General features: G+C 43.7%; 1 protein-coding gene across 6 annotated transcripts in view; it reads right to left on the minus strand.

The window, feature by feature from the left end:
- The window catches only part of Samd13 (sterile alpha motif domain containing 13), a 32,146-nt gene extending 15,497 nt beyond the window's left edge, over positions 1-16,649 (minus strand). The window contains exons 1-3 of one of the 6 annotated variants that reach the window (XM_050160129.1): positions 15,914-16,002; positions 11,967-12,052; positions 19-130 (exon numbers count right to left, since the gene is read on the minus strand). In XM_050160129.1, the coding sequence (XP_050016086.1) occupies positions 19-130; positions 11,967-12,019 (165 nt within the window). In that variant the 5' untranslated portion in view covers positions 12,020-12,052; positions 15,914-16,002. The other 5 variants (XM_050160130.1, XM_050160132.1, XM_050160131.1 and 2 more) reach the window with 5 other exon arrangements.
- Between the last annotated feature and the right edge of the window lie 438 nt (positions 16,650-17,087).

Raw genomic sequence — 17,087 nt, forward strand, 5'->3', positions numbered from 1 at the left:
TTCTGCAGTCTCAGTTACCTGTTCCTGGAAAGCACTGGCTTGCTCCTCAAATCCTGCTGTTCGGAAATAATTGACGACGTCCATCACAGCCCAGTCTGCAGGATCGGGAGGCCTTCCATTTTCCATGGAACTGCAAAACACAGATCCAAGGTGTCAGAGTGTGGCACAAATGCAGGGATCGACAGGCTACACTGCTTAGCCCTCTAGGACCCATCTGAGCCAGCTCACTAGGACCCTGCTACTCACTTCCCTCAGGGCCTATCCCAATCTACCCACAGAAGGACTCATGATGCTTCTTCTGTGTCTTAGTTTCTTGTGATCATTACTCATACTGGAGTAGCCAATGATTTCTCAGTAAAGTATTTGACTTTTAATGAAAATGGTTCCCACAAACATTGTTTAACTTAGAGACATTTAGAGTGGCCCAGTCACTTTTGGTGGGCTATTGTTTAATATTCCTTCTGCAATTCAGTGTGAATATTTACTTTACAATGTGTCTCTAACACAGAGAAAAGGCCATTTCTCATAGAGCATGCTTCTCTGCTGCATTCTGTCCTGACCCCTTCTGACTCTCTCTGCCTGACGAATCCGTGCCACTCCATGCAATTCAGGGGCTGCCTCTGTGTTAAGGCACTTCCTGACACCAGGAAGTACCTAATTTATAATCTGCTCCCAAACCCAATACTTCATTCATTGTAGCGCCCTCCATGCTGGGTTAAGGAGTTGTGGGGCAGAGACACACATCTGAACGTAGCCAGTCCTCACCGTATTATTCTCAGTGTCAAGCCTGCGCTGAAGGAAGTCAGTCAGCACTGTTCAGAATGAATGACAGCGACTAAAGAGATGAAAATCAGGCATGTTGAGAGGCCTGGGTAGCCCTTCCCCTGGGTTCAGGGAGAAGCAAGGCTCTGCAGTTTCGGGGACTCTCCCTCATTCATACTTGTTTCAGGAGCACCGTCTAAACCTCATCCACGGCAGTTCCCAGAGGGTCCAGCGGATCACACTGTTTCCCTGATCAAACCCTTCAAAGGCTTCCTGCTCCTGTGGCAAATTCCCATGAGTTTAACAGACACCCTATGGGACAAAGGCCTCCATTCTCCAACTAGAAATGCATTTGGGAGTAAAAGGCATAGCAAGCCTTACGTACCCTGCAGCGTTTCAGGGCGGTCACAGATCAACAGCATGCTGCAGACGGAAGCCGCAGATTATACAACAGCTAAGGAAGACATGAATGCTGTGCTGTGACACAGTAGTCCTAGGGAGTTTAAAAGGCCATTAAATGTATAAAGAATTCAGGAGAAGATTATTCATTCCAAGCTCTGTGGTAGGGATGCAGTCAGCCAAGGAGCCATGGCAATATCCTGGACGATATCCTGGAGACCACACTGAGGATTCCATACTAGGAAGTCAGCAAACCATCTAGGAAGGGGTGAGCTATCAGAGCCACATTTTGAGGAGAGTGGAAGAGGAACGAGGAGGGGAGAAAGAATGGGAGTGTGAACTTACTGCAATCATCTGAGGAAATCGTGGTCTCAGACTAGGGGAGTAACTACTTAGATTAGTTACCTTCAGGCTATTTTCTAGCAAAGAATTGTCTGCATCTTGTTTGTGCCTTGAGACTTTACAGGAGGCTGAATTTAAAGACAATGGACTAACTAATCCAGGGAAGGATATCTTACAGCCATTTAGCACCAATGCTGTTACAAGGCTACGATTTACTAGGAAGGGCCACATTGAAAATTGGGAGCAAAAGCAGAGTGGATGGATTTGAAATGCCTGTAGATTGCCCAGAAAAGGCGTGCATTTAGTGTTGGGACCCAAGAAATGGTAGTTGTTAGAGATCAGGCGCTAAAAAGAAACCAAGTACATTGTCCGGAGCAGTAAGAAAGAAGCCTTGCGGACACTAGGTGAGGAGAAAGCACGGTCACTGGTACAAGATGTAGATTCGTCTGACAGACTTTCCCTTGAGAAGTGATTAACCCGAGGGCATCCTTTCTGCACCAGTGGATGTAGGGTACAGTTTCCTGAGGTTCAAAGGCCACAGCCATCACAGTCCAAGACAGCTGGCTGCTTCCTGAACAGGAGACTGACTCTCATGTCACTGTGCCTCATTGGTTTGGCAGACAAGTAGGACCGTAGAACCATAGAGCCTTCTGGGGAACAGGAAGTGCATGGCTGGACTGGACCCCCTGTGGGCAGCTCCAGAGAGGGAAATGCATGAAGAAGGTACAAGGGACATCCCAAGAAGTTGATGAATGTCTTCCAGAAGAGCTGTGGTAGCAAGTGGTACAAGGTCAAGAGATGGGCCATGTGGCCTGTGTTGGCAGGAGAACGGGGCAAGACTGCCTGAGCTCTTCGGATCTCAGCATCCTTCTACCTTGAACAAATTACAGACTTGACATCTGCCCTACCAAGCTTTGGTTTTACTTTGGTTTCATTTATCTCTAGTCTCCAAATACCTCATTCTTTAACTACGACTCTCTCCTGGGCCACTGCTTATTATAAGAATACAATTTTCAAGTTATGTTCATGGGGGCTCACAGGTTAAGGGTTACATCAAGTCTCAGGAAATTTTGGACTTAAACTTTTGAACAGTGTTGAAACTGTCAAGACTTCGGTCTTCCCTGAATTTGACTGGGTGCATCTTTTATTATGGGATGGCTGTGAGCCTCTGGGGAGTAGAGGTGGAGGACTTTGATTTGAGGTGAAGGACACCATTTCCCAGAGGCTCATGTGATGAACCATACAAAGTGACTGGCTGCTGAGAGCAGCCACTGAAATAATCTGTTGATGGGTCCATAATTTGATGGCATTGCTGGCATGATTGCATTAAGGAGTGGGCCTAGTCAGGGGAAGCTGGTCAGTGAGGGGGTGTCACGGAAAGTTAAATCTTGTCCTGCACTCTTCCTGACTCTACTTAGTCACCAGGTGTTGACAGACTTCGCCATTGAGCACGCTCATCACCACGATGCTGTGTCTTCCCTCACGGAGACAGGTGACTGTGACCGAAACCTCTCGGCTACATGACTCCAGATAAACCCCTCTTGTTTGTGAGCTTGTATTTCTCAGGTATTTGGCACACAAGTGAAAGGCTTGCCAAGGACACTTTGGATAAATATAGTCTATATGAATCTCACAAGTTTTTCAAACCATCACATCTATCCTTCAGTTTAGGAGGGAAAAAAAAAGGCACTTTAGATCCTGGCTAGTGATTATGACAATATATCTGTCACATTGCTTTTTGTGAAACTATTTCTAAACGTTACTTATTTTTGCACTCAGAAATGTACTCTTATTTTGTACTGACTTTATTTTTATGACTTATTTTTAAATCAAATTACCCTACTCCATGCCCATGTTTTAAAATAGCCTTCGGCTAAAAGTAATTTAACTTTGGTTCTAATAAATTAATATTGATCTCCTTGCTTATGAGAAACCTAAGAAGGAAGCCACTAAAGGAGCTGTAGCTTCCTCTCCATTTCCCCTCTCCCCCATCATATCAACAAGCAGACATCTGGCTAGAGGAAAGGAAAGAATGCCTCAAAGGTTGACAAGACAGTTTTAGTTTAAAAATATTCCAGTAAAACTAGGGCTGAATGCACTTAGCTGCGGCACGGTCACGTGACTAAGAGTGCTGGGAAGCAAATAACTCATTAAACTTCCTGTCTGTTCTGAATTCTTTTAGCTTAGCATCCAGAGGTTTGATCCCAGCAGCCCTGATTTGTACTGAAACCCAAGCAAACAACAGCCTCGATTTCCTCCGCCCAGGCTTTTGCTTATGTCACTCAAATCCTTTCCTCTTTCTTACAGACTTTAAGGACCCTACTCACCTGTTTCTAAAGGAGCAGCTAAATGCCCCCTTCTGAATATCTTCAGCAAATGTTTAATTACAATTATCAGTGAATAAATCTTAACTAGGATGAGGTATTTTTAACTCTGTGATGGGGCAGACACTGACAGACACGGGAAGCCCACAGCCTGGCGGAAGAACAATAGCACACCAGTACTTCCGGAGTTGGAAATGCGATTACAGCATTCCCAACTGTAAATTATGTGAACTCCAAATGCAGACCAAACAAGAAAAACTTGTGTTCAACTGGAGATACAAAAAGTAAAAGTTACATAATAGGTTTATAAAACACAAGCCAAAAACGTAAAATACCTCAATAATGTTATGTTGATAACATAGTTAAATAAAATACATTACTAAAATTTTTTTCATCTGTTTCACAAATGTCCTCTAGAAAAATTTTAAAGTACTTGAGTGGCTCAAAATTTATTCCTACAGGACAACATACATACACACATACATACATACATATATACATACACACACACACAGACACACAACTGCTGAGATATACAGTATTTGCTAGAAAATAATGAAGAATTCTCTTCCAAAGACACCTCCACTCTGGAGCACCACTGTCTGAGCGATCCATACCCTTCATAATGACTGATAGTTTCATATTTTTAAACATTTGCCAAGTGAATGAGTTTGTGATTGTGACTTGATTTGCATTTTCTTGGTCACAGATCATCCTGAGTACCTCCTCCCATGCTAACGAGCCATATAAACATCATATTCTGGGGAGTGAGTGCTCTGCTGGGGCTAGTTTTCTGTTTGTTTATCATACAGCTCTGTGTTTTTACTGTTGAAGATCTCAAACATAAAACCCATTTCCTCTTGCCCTTCAGAGAGCGTTCAAGTGGGATCGAAGCTTTGGTTGTTGTCATGCCAACATCTAATTGGCACAGACACGAAATCACCAAAGTCTTAACAAGGGTCCATATTAGAAATCAAACAGTTCTGTGGATCAAGTTTGAGAGATTTTTTGTGGGGACCCACAGACGTGAGTCCTGCTCCTCCTTGACTGGAGGTCACAGAGTTTGAGCTGATTTTTGCTCTTTCAAAGTTGTTGACAACAGGCGTGGCTGTACACCCTGACCCAGGTGTGGTTACTTGGTGTTTTAGATGTTAAGATAGAGGTGGATCCCCTCCACCCTGACCAAAGGTCAGAGAATTCAGGTCTATTCTCCTTTATTTTAAAATAGGAGGTTTGACGTAGGGAGTGGCTGCCTACAGGATACTTGGTCTAGGGTGGGTTCACTGCATATCCTACCCAAAACACCAAGTACTTTACTCAGGAAATAGTGGCTTGATATCCCAAGTACTGGAGCTAGTAACTGTTCTGGTTGTCCTTCGTGTTATGTTAAAGCAGCCTTTTGCCTTCTGCTCCCCCCCCCCAACTTTTGTTCTGGGATATAAGAGCATATGAAAATTAAATGCAGGCAAATTCAGTCCTCACTGAGTTGCCCTCTTGGTTCTAGCCTACGTTTCTGTTTCTTTCATATCTCTATTTCTCCTACCTAACATTTCTAACCCGCACACACCCTAACCTGGAACGTACGAACCCCTTGTGGCTGAACCACAACAGAAGTCACCCCAAAATGTGAACTATGACAGATTTTAGTAGGAGTGAATGCAAGAAGCAAGCAAGGAAGAGAACTCTTCTATGGTGTTTGTTTAAAACTATTAGGGTATCACATGAAAACGTCCTTGTGTGAAACAGTACCACACATAGTGAATAATGAATAAGCAGAAGGAAAATGTCTTAAAATATCAAGAATATGTTTTAGTGTGTATCCTTTCTCTTTTAGGTCAATATGCCTAAAAAACCAAAGACCTGAAATTGGAGTTTCAACCCTCCCCTCTTCTAGCCAAGACAAAGAACCCGGTTCAAAATGCCTACAACCGGACTCACTCCAGCCTATGGGAGTGTTGTAGCTCAGCACCTGCCTGGGAGGAAAAGGAGCTATCCTGGATGTCAAACAGCTGAGTTCAGATCTCAGATCTGCCACTTTCCCAAGTGACTTTCAAATAAAAACTATTTCACGTAGTTACTTTTCTGGCCCCTGGTTAGTCATGTTAAACGCTGTAACATATTTAAATATCAAACACTGCAGTAATTAGATGGAACAATATTTGTGAAGACAGCACAAGGCATGACTCACAGTAGGTACTGTGATGCTGTCTGACTTGGAACACAATGCCATCGCAATTCGCTGAGTAATTCATTACACACATGCTTTCTTTTGAACCTTGCAACTCCAACCTTTCCTTTATTGTCAAGACAATCAAAGCGGGAATAAATTAAGTGAGCGTTATTCTTCTGATAGCTAAGAAGCAAAATCAAGGAGCCATCCAAGTGTCCTGAACATATTGACTCGATTCAAAGTCTCAGGCACAACCTGCAGTGTCAGGCTTGCTGGCCTCTGGCTTCTTGCCATGGGTTGAGGGCTGCTTTTTCCTAAGGGAGACATATCTTCTTTCCTGACTTTCTTCCTTCTCACAACGTGGTTTTTAAAAAGTAATTTCAGACTTCAAGAAAACTGAAGAACAGTGCAAATATCTCATATATCTTTTACCGAGATTCTCCAATTTGTTAATATTTTACAACATTTACTTTCTTCTTCCGTCTCTCTTTCTTCTGTAATATATAAAGCAAGAAGCAAAAGAAAGAAGACAAAGAACTCACCAGGTTGAAATAGTTTTAAAATGTATGGTCCTTTTACAGTTTTAAGTAGAAAGGACCAGTATCCAAAATGTAAATGAGTAGCGATGCCTAGAATTTACAGCATCACATACCCTCAAGTACAGGCTTGCTTAAAATGACTTCAACTCCCCATAAGGAATGAGTCTGTGCACCAGCAAACATCACATATCTCTAAAGTACAGGTTTGCTTAGAATGACTTCAGCTACCAGTAAGGGATGAGTTTGTGCTTTGGCAAACTTTTGACAGTATCCAGAGGCACGCTTGATTGCCATGATGGAGATTAGGTATAATAGATACCACTAGCAGAGGCTGCAGATGCTACAGACGTCTTATAGTGCACAGCTACATCCTTAAGACTTGATGTTTCATGACTTTAGAGAGTCTACATGATACCCTAAGTCTTCCGTCTCGAGTGTTACAGATGGTCGTCTGTGGCCATGCGGGTTGAATGAAATGCCTACTTCCAGTCCAAGTGGACAATGAAGGCCACATTCATTCTTCTTCTCTTATAAGACAACTGAACAAGCAGACAATATAAAGTAATATGTCACTCAAAAAATTGGCCACAGTCCCTAAAGAATCATGCCCTGAAAGAAGGGAAAGAAGAAAGGTAAGACCATTGACTTAGATTCTGAAGAGGGTTTTCAGTAAGCATTCTGGACAGTTAGGAGAGAAAGACATGTAGAGACTAACTCAAAAGACTTGCAGAGGGTTTCCCTGGAGTGTTCAGCAAAATTCTCATCAGTATTTCTGTAGAACTTTCTGAGGCTGAGGCAAAAAATTCACCCAGGACTAGAGGAAAAAAAATAATCGGAGAGCATGTATGGGCAAAATAGTGCCTTTTCTAACCTGTCAGCTAGGAAGATATCATGACTCAGGAGCACCGGAATAGTACAAAGGAGGGTCTTGCTTCAGTAAAAGGCCAGGAAACAGACCTAGATCAAATGCAGCTTTGGTCCTGGCTCAGAAAACTGAGAAGGAGAGACTTGAAAGGATAAACGGTTTTCAAGAAAACAGCACCCAGGAATCTACATCAAATAATTACATAAATTTAGGAAAAATCCAGCACTGACCAGAGTAAAATCCACACCGCCTACCATCTAATCAAAAATTTACCAAATACTAGCCAGTTAAAATTGAGTAATTAATTCAAATAATTAAAGTTTTATGTCCATATTCTGCATATCAGCAAGCTAGAGAAAAGGTTAAATATGTTAAGACATGGAACATAAACACACACAACTTCAACATTAATTTTTAGGGATGATGAATATATTTTATGAATAAAAATATACCTAAATATTTTAAACAAGAGATTAGAATTTTAAGAGATAAAATTGAGAAAAATTAAATATGCAGCAGCAGAAGCTGCTTAAAGCAAACAGGGGAAACACTGAAAAATGAGCAGCATATCAGGGAATTATGAAAAATATCAAGTAGTCAAACACATACAGAAATGGGAAAAGGGGCATTTTTTGGAATAATAATGGTTAAATATTGCTCCAAATGTAATGAAAACTAGACTCACAGACCTAAAAAAGAAAACAAGCCCCAAGAACAAGAAACAAAACGTCACTCAAGCCTCATAATCAAAGTAGAACACAAATTAAAAAAAAAAATCTTAAAAGCAGGTGACAGGATAAAAAACACTTGTCTATGGGATAAAAAGGATAAGAGACACAGTAAAATAAAGGATAAAACAAGAGTGTCTACCATTATCACGTTTTAATCATCTGCCAGAGAATTTACTTAACAAAATGGAAGGAAATATAAACAAAACATGAAGCTCGAGGACAGTAAGTAAAACCGTATTTAAGGACAAGGAATGACAGCCCAGATTCTAAAATGTTGCGGACTCTACTAAAAAAAGTGATTAGAAATAAGTTCAGTGAAGTTGTAGAAAATAAGACCACACAGAATCAACTCTAGCTCTACAGACTAACAACAAAGCGCTGACAATTTGTACAGCAACAACAACCATTGTATCATAAAAACAAGAAAGATCTAGGGACACACCAGGCAAAAAGACGGACATTCCCAAGTCTATGCAGCATTGAGGAGAAGTTAAAGAGCCAGGTGAATGGAGAGACACACTGTGCTCACGGTATCAGTCCTCCCCAAACCAGTTTGTGCAAGTACTAATTAAAACATCACCAGGTTTTCCCAATGTAAATACCACTAGGTTTCTTTCCTTCTTTCTTCCCTCACTCCCTCCCTTCCTTCCTTGCTTTCTTCCCGCCCTCTGGGGGGTAGATAGACAATTCTAAAATCAGAAGGAAATATAAAGAAACCATGGAAACGAAGAGCAAAGTTAGTTAACACTACCTAATCTGAGGCCATAGTTATCAAAGCTCCAGTTTTCAATGCGGTTCTACATTGGTACACATATATGTAAACAATCAGCGAATAGATAGTGATAGACCCACACACAGAATCAATTAGAAGCATTTGAACAAACGGTGCTAGATAATTTGGCTATCTATAGTTAAAAAAAAATCACCATCACAGTCACATACACGCACATACACACAAACAAAACATGTTAATATTTATTTCACTATCCAAATGAAAATGAATTTGAGCGGTTTTAGAGATGCCTCAGTGATTAAGAGTGTTTACTGTTCTTACAGAGGACCTGGGTTTGGTTCCCAGCACCCACATTGGGCAACTCTCAACAGCCTGGAACTCCAGCTGCAGGGGATCCCACACCTTCTTTTGGTCTCCACAGGCACCTGCATGCACGTTCACATACCCATACATTCATGTACATACATATAAAATAAATCATTTTTTTAAAAAACCCAACTAACTTAAACATCATAGTTCTAAATCCCTAAGGCTAAAATTATCAAACTTTTAGAAGAAAGTTGCCAAGACTTTGGTCTATGAATTTTTAACTATGACACCCAAAGCACTATCCACAAAAGAAAGAAATAAGTAGGACTACAGCAAAATTAAAGACTTTTTTCAATTTCAAACACTTTAAAGGAAAATAATAAAACAAGCCACAAACATGTCATAATAAAGAACTTGTTGTGTTTATAATACATAGAAATTTTGTGGTGCAAATTTGAAAAAAATACTAATCCAATAAAATATGTATTCAGAGTACACAGAAATTCTACACAACAAATATGAACAAAAGCCAATAAAAATTGAGGTGAAAGATTTCAACAACAGTTCACCCAAGAAGATACACGGATATCAAATCAACATCAGAGAAGACATCAAAAGGCATTAGGGAAACGAGAGTGAAACCCTCATCACTGTCTCTAATAGGGAAGATTTCATGGGGGAAATGCGACGGCTGAGGTATGCACTGTTGGTAGTAATGGATTTGGAAAAGACTTGCTACAAAGTTTAACATATACCTATCATATATCCAAGCACTCTAATCCCTTCCTACGTACATACAAAATGGAATAAAGCACCTATTCACATAAAGACCTGAACATGAACAATCAAAGCAACTTCATTTTGGATACTACCTACAAAAATGGAAACAACTCCATTCTCTGTCACCATGTAGTTGGATAAATATTTGTGTGCCTAGGTAATAAAATAATACTCTGTAGTAAAAAGCAATGAACTAAGCTGAGTACGGTAGTGCATGCCTTTAATCCCAGCACTTGGGAGAAAGAGGCGAGTTTACACAAGTTCCAGCAAGCAATGGTGTCATAGTGAGACACTGAATCAAAAAAAAGATAATGAGCCAGTAATACAGTAATACGCATAAACTACAGACTATATTGTGATACCAATCTAGATAAGTAGGTGTTTTATATGCATATTATATATGTACAAAGTACACTCACTGACGCAAAATTCTAGCAAAGTCAAACGAGTTTACAATGACTGCTATCTTATCCATGGTTGCCTGGGGATATGGACGCAGGAAACAGAAAGGGGAAACTGCTAAGGGTAAGAGGAGAGTGGAGATGAGGCGTCTGTTCATTATGTCAATGGTAGCAGTAGCTTGACAGGTACAAAAAATGCTAAAACTTACCCAAATTTATCTCTTAAGCACAGGCAATTTGCTATATACATACATTATATTTCAATGAAGTTTTTTTCTTATTATTGATGGGGATCAAATCTAGGGCTTCACACTTGCTAGGTGAGCACTCTACCACTGGGCTGCCTCTGCCTTCTTCTTTTCCCTTCTGTTTTTGAGACAGGGCCACACTAAGTAGCTCAAGCTGGCCTCAGACTCGCTCTAGAACCCATGTTGGGTCTTCTATCTGTGTCAGCCTCCCGAGCAGCTGCCTCTCCAGGCTTTCACTACTAGGTTTGACTACGGTTGTCCCCTTTACAGCGACAGAGATGAAGTGAGAAGAGTTTCATCGGGTACACTAGTCATATTCCAAGTCATTAGCAGCCACACTGAACTGATGGCTACCCTTTTGGACAAGCGAGTCGAGAATGTTCCCACCACAGCTGATACTATAGCTCACTTCTCACAAGTCCCACCCCTAAAGAGCAGGTGCCCCCGTGGCCCGCCCACTTCTCTGGCTCACACCTAACGGGAAAGATGTCAGCACTCCAGGGATGCCTCAGTTTCTGGAATTGTTTTTTTTTTTTTTAAAGAGATTTTATTAAGTTAATTTTAATCTAATGTTGCTGTGAATTGAAACATACATTCTACTCATAAAACTACAGCACACACCTCCGTGTTCGTCTATCATGGCTTCTGTGGACAAGATGTTGAACAAAAGGACAGAAAGGATATGGTTGACACCCTCCTGGAAGCTTCTGTCCCCTTGTAACCAAGATGGTTACCGTTTCAATATAATTCCCCAAGGAGCACAATGGAGCCACAGATGTCCTGCAAGTTAGCTTTTCCTATGTTCTGGAAATGGTGAGTCACACAATCCCCTATATGTTCCTAAGAAGAATAGGACACATAACCCTTAGACAGCAAACATAATCGGAGTGCCACTGTGAGGAGAGTATTCAAAGAGACCTCCTCTATATGCACCGAAGTAGTCCACCTTCAAGGAAAAATTAAACAATCAGGCAGAGAAGTTGTTAATCTTAGCACCTGACCAAAGCAACACCCCCTCCCCCGACACACACTGTCACTGTTAGCTTTGAAGTTGGAGGTGGCGGTATTAAAACAAACACAAACCTCAGGCTCTACTTTCTGCCCCCACCTGCGCTTTAACTCCTCAAGCCTCTGATCCAGAGCTTGACACCATCAGCCTTCCACACGCCTTGACTCCAAAAGCTCCCATTTGTCAGAGAGCTGGACTACAGACTGGAGTTAAAGGGGGACAGGTAGCTGGTGGCCACTGTAGACGAACGGACCCCCCCCCCCCAAATGCTGTACTACAGTAGATAAGAACAACACCAGAACCAGGTCCCTGTGTTGTTGGCAGAAGCAGAACTCAGATGCGGGCCTCACTTACTTTTTGACACCGACACAGCCATGTTCCTTGTTGTCCATGTCAACAGAGAGCATGGGAAGGCTTGCAGGGTTCCTTTACTTCCGCAACTAATCAATACGGGAGAAAAGCTTGGGTTTAATTCTTAGAAAGTGAGAGAATACATATTCTCAACTAGAAACCGAATGGTCCCTTTTACAGCTTCACACCGGTCCCCTGATGCTTGTTTAAATCTCCAGTCCCCAGTGACTGGAGAGAGAGCTCGAAGGACTGGGTGATGGGCTGGGTGCTTTCATTTTCAGTGCCCTCCCCATCTTGACAGCAAGAAGGTGCAAATGGAACTGAAGCCTCCTTCCAAACTGGGGCTGGGATCCTGAAGGCGCCCAGGTTCCTGAAGACACTGCAACTCGGACTCAAACTGGGGAAAACCATCCTCTCTTTCTGGCCCCCTCCCAGTGTGGGCTGTGTTTTTTCCTTCCTTCCTTCCTTCCTTCCTTCCTTCCTTCCTTCCTTCCTTCCTTCCTTCCTTTCTTCTTTTTTGTTTTTTGTTTGTTCAGTCCCCTTGCTTCTAGCTATCAATGAAATGCAGAAAAGAATTAATTCAAGCTTTTGTCAGAAAGTGTTTTGCTTCCTCATATTCTCATCAAAACTCTGGGAGATGGCCATACTGATTTAAAGCAGAGAGTGCTTTCTCTCTCTCTCTCTCTCTCTCTCTCTCTCTCTCTCTCTCTCACACACACACACACACACACACACACACACACACCCCAAATCAGATAGCTTAGCACAGAAAGGGTGATGGGAGGGGAGGGGAGGCAGCCCATCAGATTTACATACAATCATCAAAACATTTGAGATACAGTAACACCCATGACTGTCTTTACATTTATCGGATGAGGAACATGTGAAAAAATAAAAGCCCTCACAACTCACATGCAATTAGCAAAATGGGGGAGAGGGCTGTTTTAAAAAAAAGAAAAATCAAAACAAAAAGCCTGGTCCAGAGTTTCTTCTTATTCAGCTGAAGCCATAAATTAAATACACTTCCTCTCTAATCACTTTAGACTTTGGTACTCCTCCTCCAGGGGTTACTGTGACATGGCAAGAACATCATTCAATACAGTCACAAGATGCTATCGTTCTTCCCAAAGTGGATGATTAGCAAACAACATTGCAGGCGTGGGATAATCTCCACTCCCGACACACACACACACACACACACACACACACACACACACACACACAAACTTCCAGTTGCTAAGTCGCTCAGATCGCTGCTAAAGAAACCCAGCACTTAATACACACATAGCTATCGCATGCATCCACAGTCAGAGTAGACAGGGAGGGCGTGCTGCTGCTCCAGCTATGAGAATGGCACTTTGCTTGGGAACTATTGTACATTCACCATTTGCTAAGCATCCCAGAAACAAAACAAAACAACTCACGGCGGCACTCTGCGACAGCACACTACATTGTCTTATTATCACTACTGTTATTTTGCTTTTCTTTTCTTTTTCCCCTGAAAGAGTAAGAAGAAAACCTACCTAGAATCAACTAAAACCTATCATTTTTATAGGCTTATCAAGAACAGCCAAAGAAACCCCAATGTTTTCTCTGGCAAAGGAATTCAATAAGGAGGTACAATTTGACACAGTGAAATAAAACCAGGCTGGCTCTCAGCCAACATGACGTTAGGAATCACACACAAGCCGCAACTGCTTTCTGGTTCATGGCTGACTTTTTAAAGCTACAGCGTGCCTGTTCACTTTGGCCAACTACCTTCAGCACAATTAGTGCAAGAGAATGACCACCACTTCCAAACAGGCAGAACTCTCTTTGCACACATCTTGCACAAGGAAAAAGAAGCAGTCTACGTAGCCTGTTGTTTTCTCCCTCCCTTTCCCTGTTGCCACACAGATCTTGACTGTTGTTCTGCGTAGCCATGCCATGTTGAAAACTGTTTCATTTTCTCCCTGTGGGAAAAATCAGAGAAAACCCAGGGCTTACGGGCTGCACACAGTGAACACTCAGAAGCTGCCGTCCTGCGTTAGTCTTTTTTTCCTAACAGAGGCGTGGACAAAGTTCCCAGAGCTGGCTTTTAAGTAATCTCTTTGTGAGGCTAAGGAAAGCTCTGGCGGGCAGCAAATCCCTTCACTCCACGACGTAGGAAGCAGCATCTTTCCAAGAGCACATATAACAGAACACCAGCGTTCCTGAAAATAACGTTCACAGTCCACCCGAGGAAGGCAACCCAAGCCAACCCAAACCGAATCTTATTCTACAAAAGAAAACACACTCCAGCAAGGTTTAATTTTAATGGTTTAGCTCAGCTGCATAAAAATAAAGCTTACCCACCCTCCCCCCCAACTCAGCCAACACTTCTAGCCCATGAGCACTTGGTATTGCCCAAGTCACATATAATAAAGATATTCCAACCTACCACCATCATTCCAACTCAGGAGGGAAATTAGTGGTAGAGCAAAGGGCGAGTTTCCAATTGTTACCTGGCCAATCTTACAGGGTCCTGGATTGTCTGGGAACTGCTGCTGGGATGGTGGGGTGGGGGTATTCCTGTCCCATAAGACTCATAAGCATTTGTACATGAGTGGTAAACACACGCCAATCAACATTTCGACACTTTTAGTTCAAGATAATCACCAATCTTCAACACCCTCCCCGCAACAAAAACCCAAGCCAAAAGACAAGGACAAAACAAACTAACAAAATCCACTCAAAAGAGGGAGAATTCAAGTTCCTTCCAAGGACCCTGAGAATCCTTGGTCATATGTGATATGTCGATTTTAGGCAGAAGTGAGGAGAAAGCGGTCTGCCTCTGCTTTACTAACTCATAAGGACATTCAGAGATCAAAGGTCAACATGTATGATATAAACTTGGGTCCTGAATTCCTAAGTCACCCCACCCCCACACACACCTGGTTTCAGGAGTGGCTTTAGAAGTTTTCAGCTTCCCAAAGGATCACAACTGAGAAGTATTTCAAAGGCTCTCTTTCCTGGACTTTGCCACTGCCTCACTACAAAAGCGGCCATAAATTTTCAAGGGCGAATTGTAAGTGCTCAGTATTTCTCTGTGTGTGTCTCATCACGATAGGCCAAAACCAAGGCGATGGAGCGCTAACTCACCAACAGATCCACACTTTGGGACTTGATGTGAAACCTACTTTCCACTATAGCCAAAGGGACTGAATTTGAATTGCAAGTCTGGTGGGCAGGGGAGCCAGGGGCACAGCTCAAAAACAGTTCTCATGGCAGCTCTGTCTGAGCCACTCTCCAAGGGAAAGATGGAGGAACCCTGAGTCTTCCCCAGGTACACTCGCAGGAGGAAGGCTCTCTGAAGTTTCTCCAAGCCCCTTCCCCTTCACATAAACAAGGCCATCCTCCTCTTCCTGCCTGATGTGATCAAACGTCTGCCTGTTAAATAGATGTCTTTCTGGAAGTGTTACAGGAAATTGGTCCCACTTCATCAAGAGTGAGCCACAAAGGTGTCCTAACTGATGGTAAAAGGTTTCACCGACCAGTTACTTTATAACTTTGGAAATAAGTTGACATTTGTGAGTGTGTGTGTGCGTGTGTGTTTCACCCTCTCATCTTTGCACACTCTAACAAGCACGTTAGCCATTTGCTCTGATAAGGACCTGTATGTTAACATTGTTTTTGTGTGAGGGGAAGCACGCGTGAGTTGTGTGCTGTTTGCAAGTGGTGTGTTTTGTGATTATAAAACGTGTTGTGGTGTGGTGTGTGTATGTGTGTGTGTGGGGGGGGCGCCCAAACGAGACTTTCTAAGGCAGTACATCTGTACTAAGGTAACTTTTGATAGCCTGGCCTCAGGATTCTGGAACCGACAACTTTGGGGGCCACTTGAAAGCGCCCTCGGGTGGGGGAGGGGAGGCCAGTCAGGAAGGACGGGCGACTAGGTACTTTGAGAGACGGCTTCTATACTGACCGGCACCCACCTCCAGGAAGCACAGGCGGCCCAGGAAAGCCAGGCTGTACTGTAGGAACCTTCTGCCTGGTCCCGTGCTGCACCGACGTCCCCGAGGGCAGGGCTGCACGCGTCCCGAAGGGCGTCTCCAGGGCAAAGGACGGGCGTCCTCCTGGCCAGCGGTCGGCTAAGCAACTCGCGGTGGCGCGGGGGACAGAGGGGAAAGTTTCTGCTGAGATTCGGAGGGAGAGCCGGGCGGTCTGCCTTGGGTGGGAGCTCCTAGGGGTGTGGCGCCGAGCCTAGCACCCCGTCCCGTCCCGCCAGCTCTGCCCCGCTCCACTCCAGGTGACAAAGTGCACGCCCGCGGGGCGCCGAACACACAGGGACCGCGGGGCGGGCGTCTGAGGGTAATTTGGATGGTTTTGTTTTGTTTTGTTTTTGTCCTTATCCTGGTGCTCACTGGTTCCTTTCATCCTGGAGAGGAGGGAGGGCGGGCGTGTTCCCAAGACGGCCTGTGAGCCCATCACTTACCTCCCGCCCAGCCGCTCGGTGGCCGCCACGCGCGGAGCCCAGAGAAACGCCGGGCGCGCGCGGCACGCCGGGAGTTGTAGTCCACCGTGGCCCCAGGGGTCTCGGGAGATGGGGGCGCAGGGGGGTGGAGAGGCAGAGACCGAGAAGAAAAGGACCGAATCCGCTGGGATTCCGAGGAGAACGGTTGCCAATGGCTCAAAACTTCCCGGGAGCAGAAAGGAGGGGCCCCTCCCGGGAAAATCAGTACAGTGGAGGTTTTAGACCTCACACCATTTTCTTGTGGATAGCCCCGCTGAAGTGCGTGAGCCGGCCGTTAGCAACAATGATTTCAGGAGATTTCCCAGGCCAAGTTCCTATTTTGTAGGGCTCCGCTTCCTCTTCACTGTGAACATTTGTGTGGTGTACTTTGCTTAGGGGCTCCTGTTTTCTTGTTGGAAAAAGAGCCTAACTCCATCGGAGGGTCACTGGCCTCTCCGTGTACCGACCACTGTATACTCTACAAAGCGCTGTTTAGCCTTCGCTTCTTTCTGTTAGATCCATAAAGCAACTATGGGATTTTAGCAAAGAAAAGCTAAAGACAGTTTTGTGTGTCTGCACCTGAGGAGGTTGGTGTCAGCCCTACTCAGTCACTTCCTCCTCCCACCCTTCTCTTAGCTGTTAGGGGGACCTAGTAG

This window comes from Alexandromys fortis, unplaced genomic scaffold, assembly GCF_014885135.2.
Source record: "Alexandromys fortis isolate MF-2015 unplaced genomic scaffold, M_Fortis_MF-2015_v1.1 scaffold_124, whole genome shotgun sequence".
Classification (NCBI taxonomy): Eukaryota; Metazoa; Chordata; class Mammalia; order Rodentia; family Cricetidae; genus Alexandromys; species Alexandromys fortis.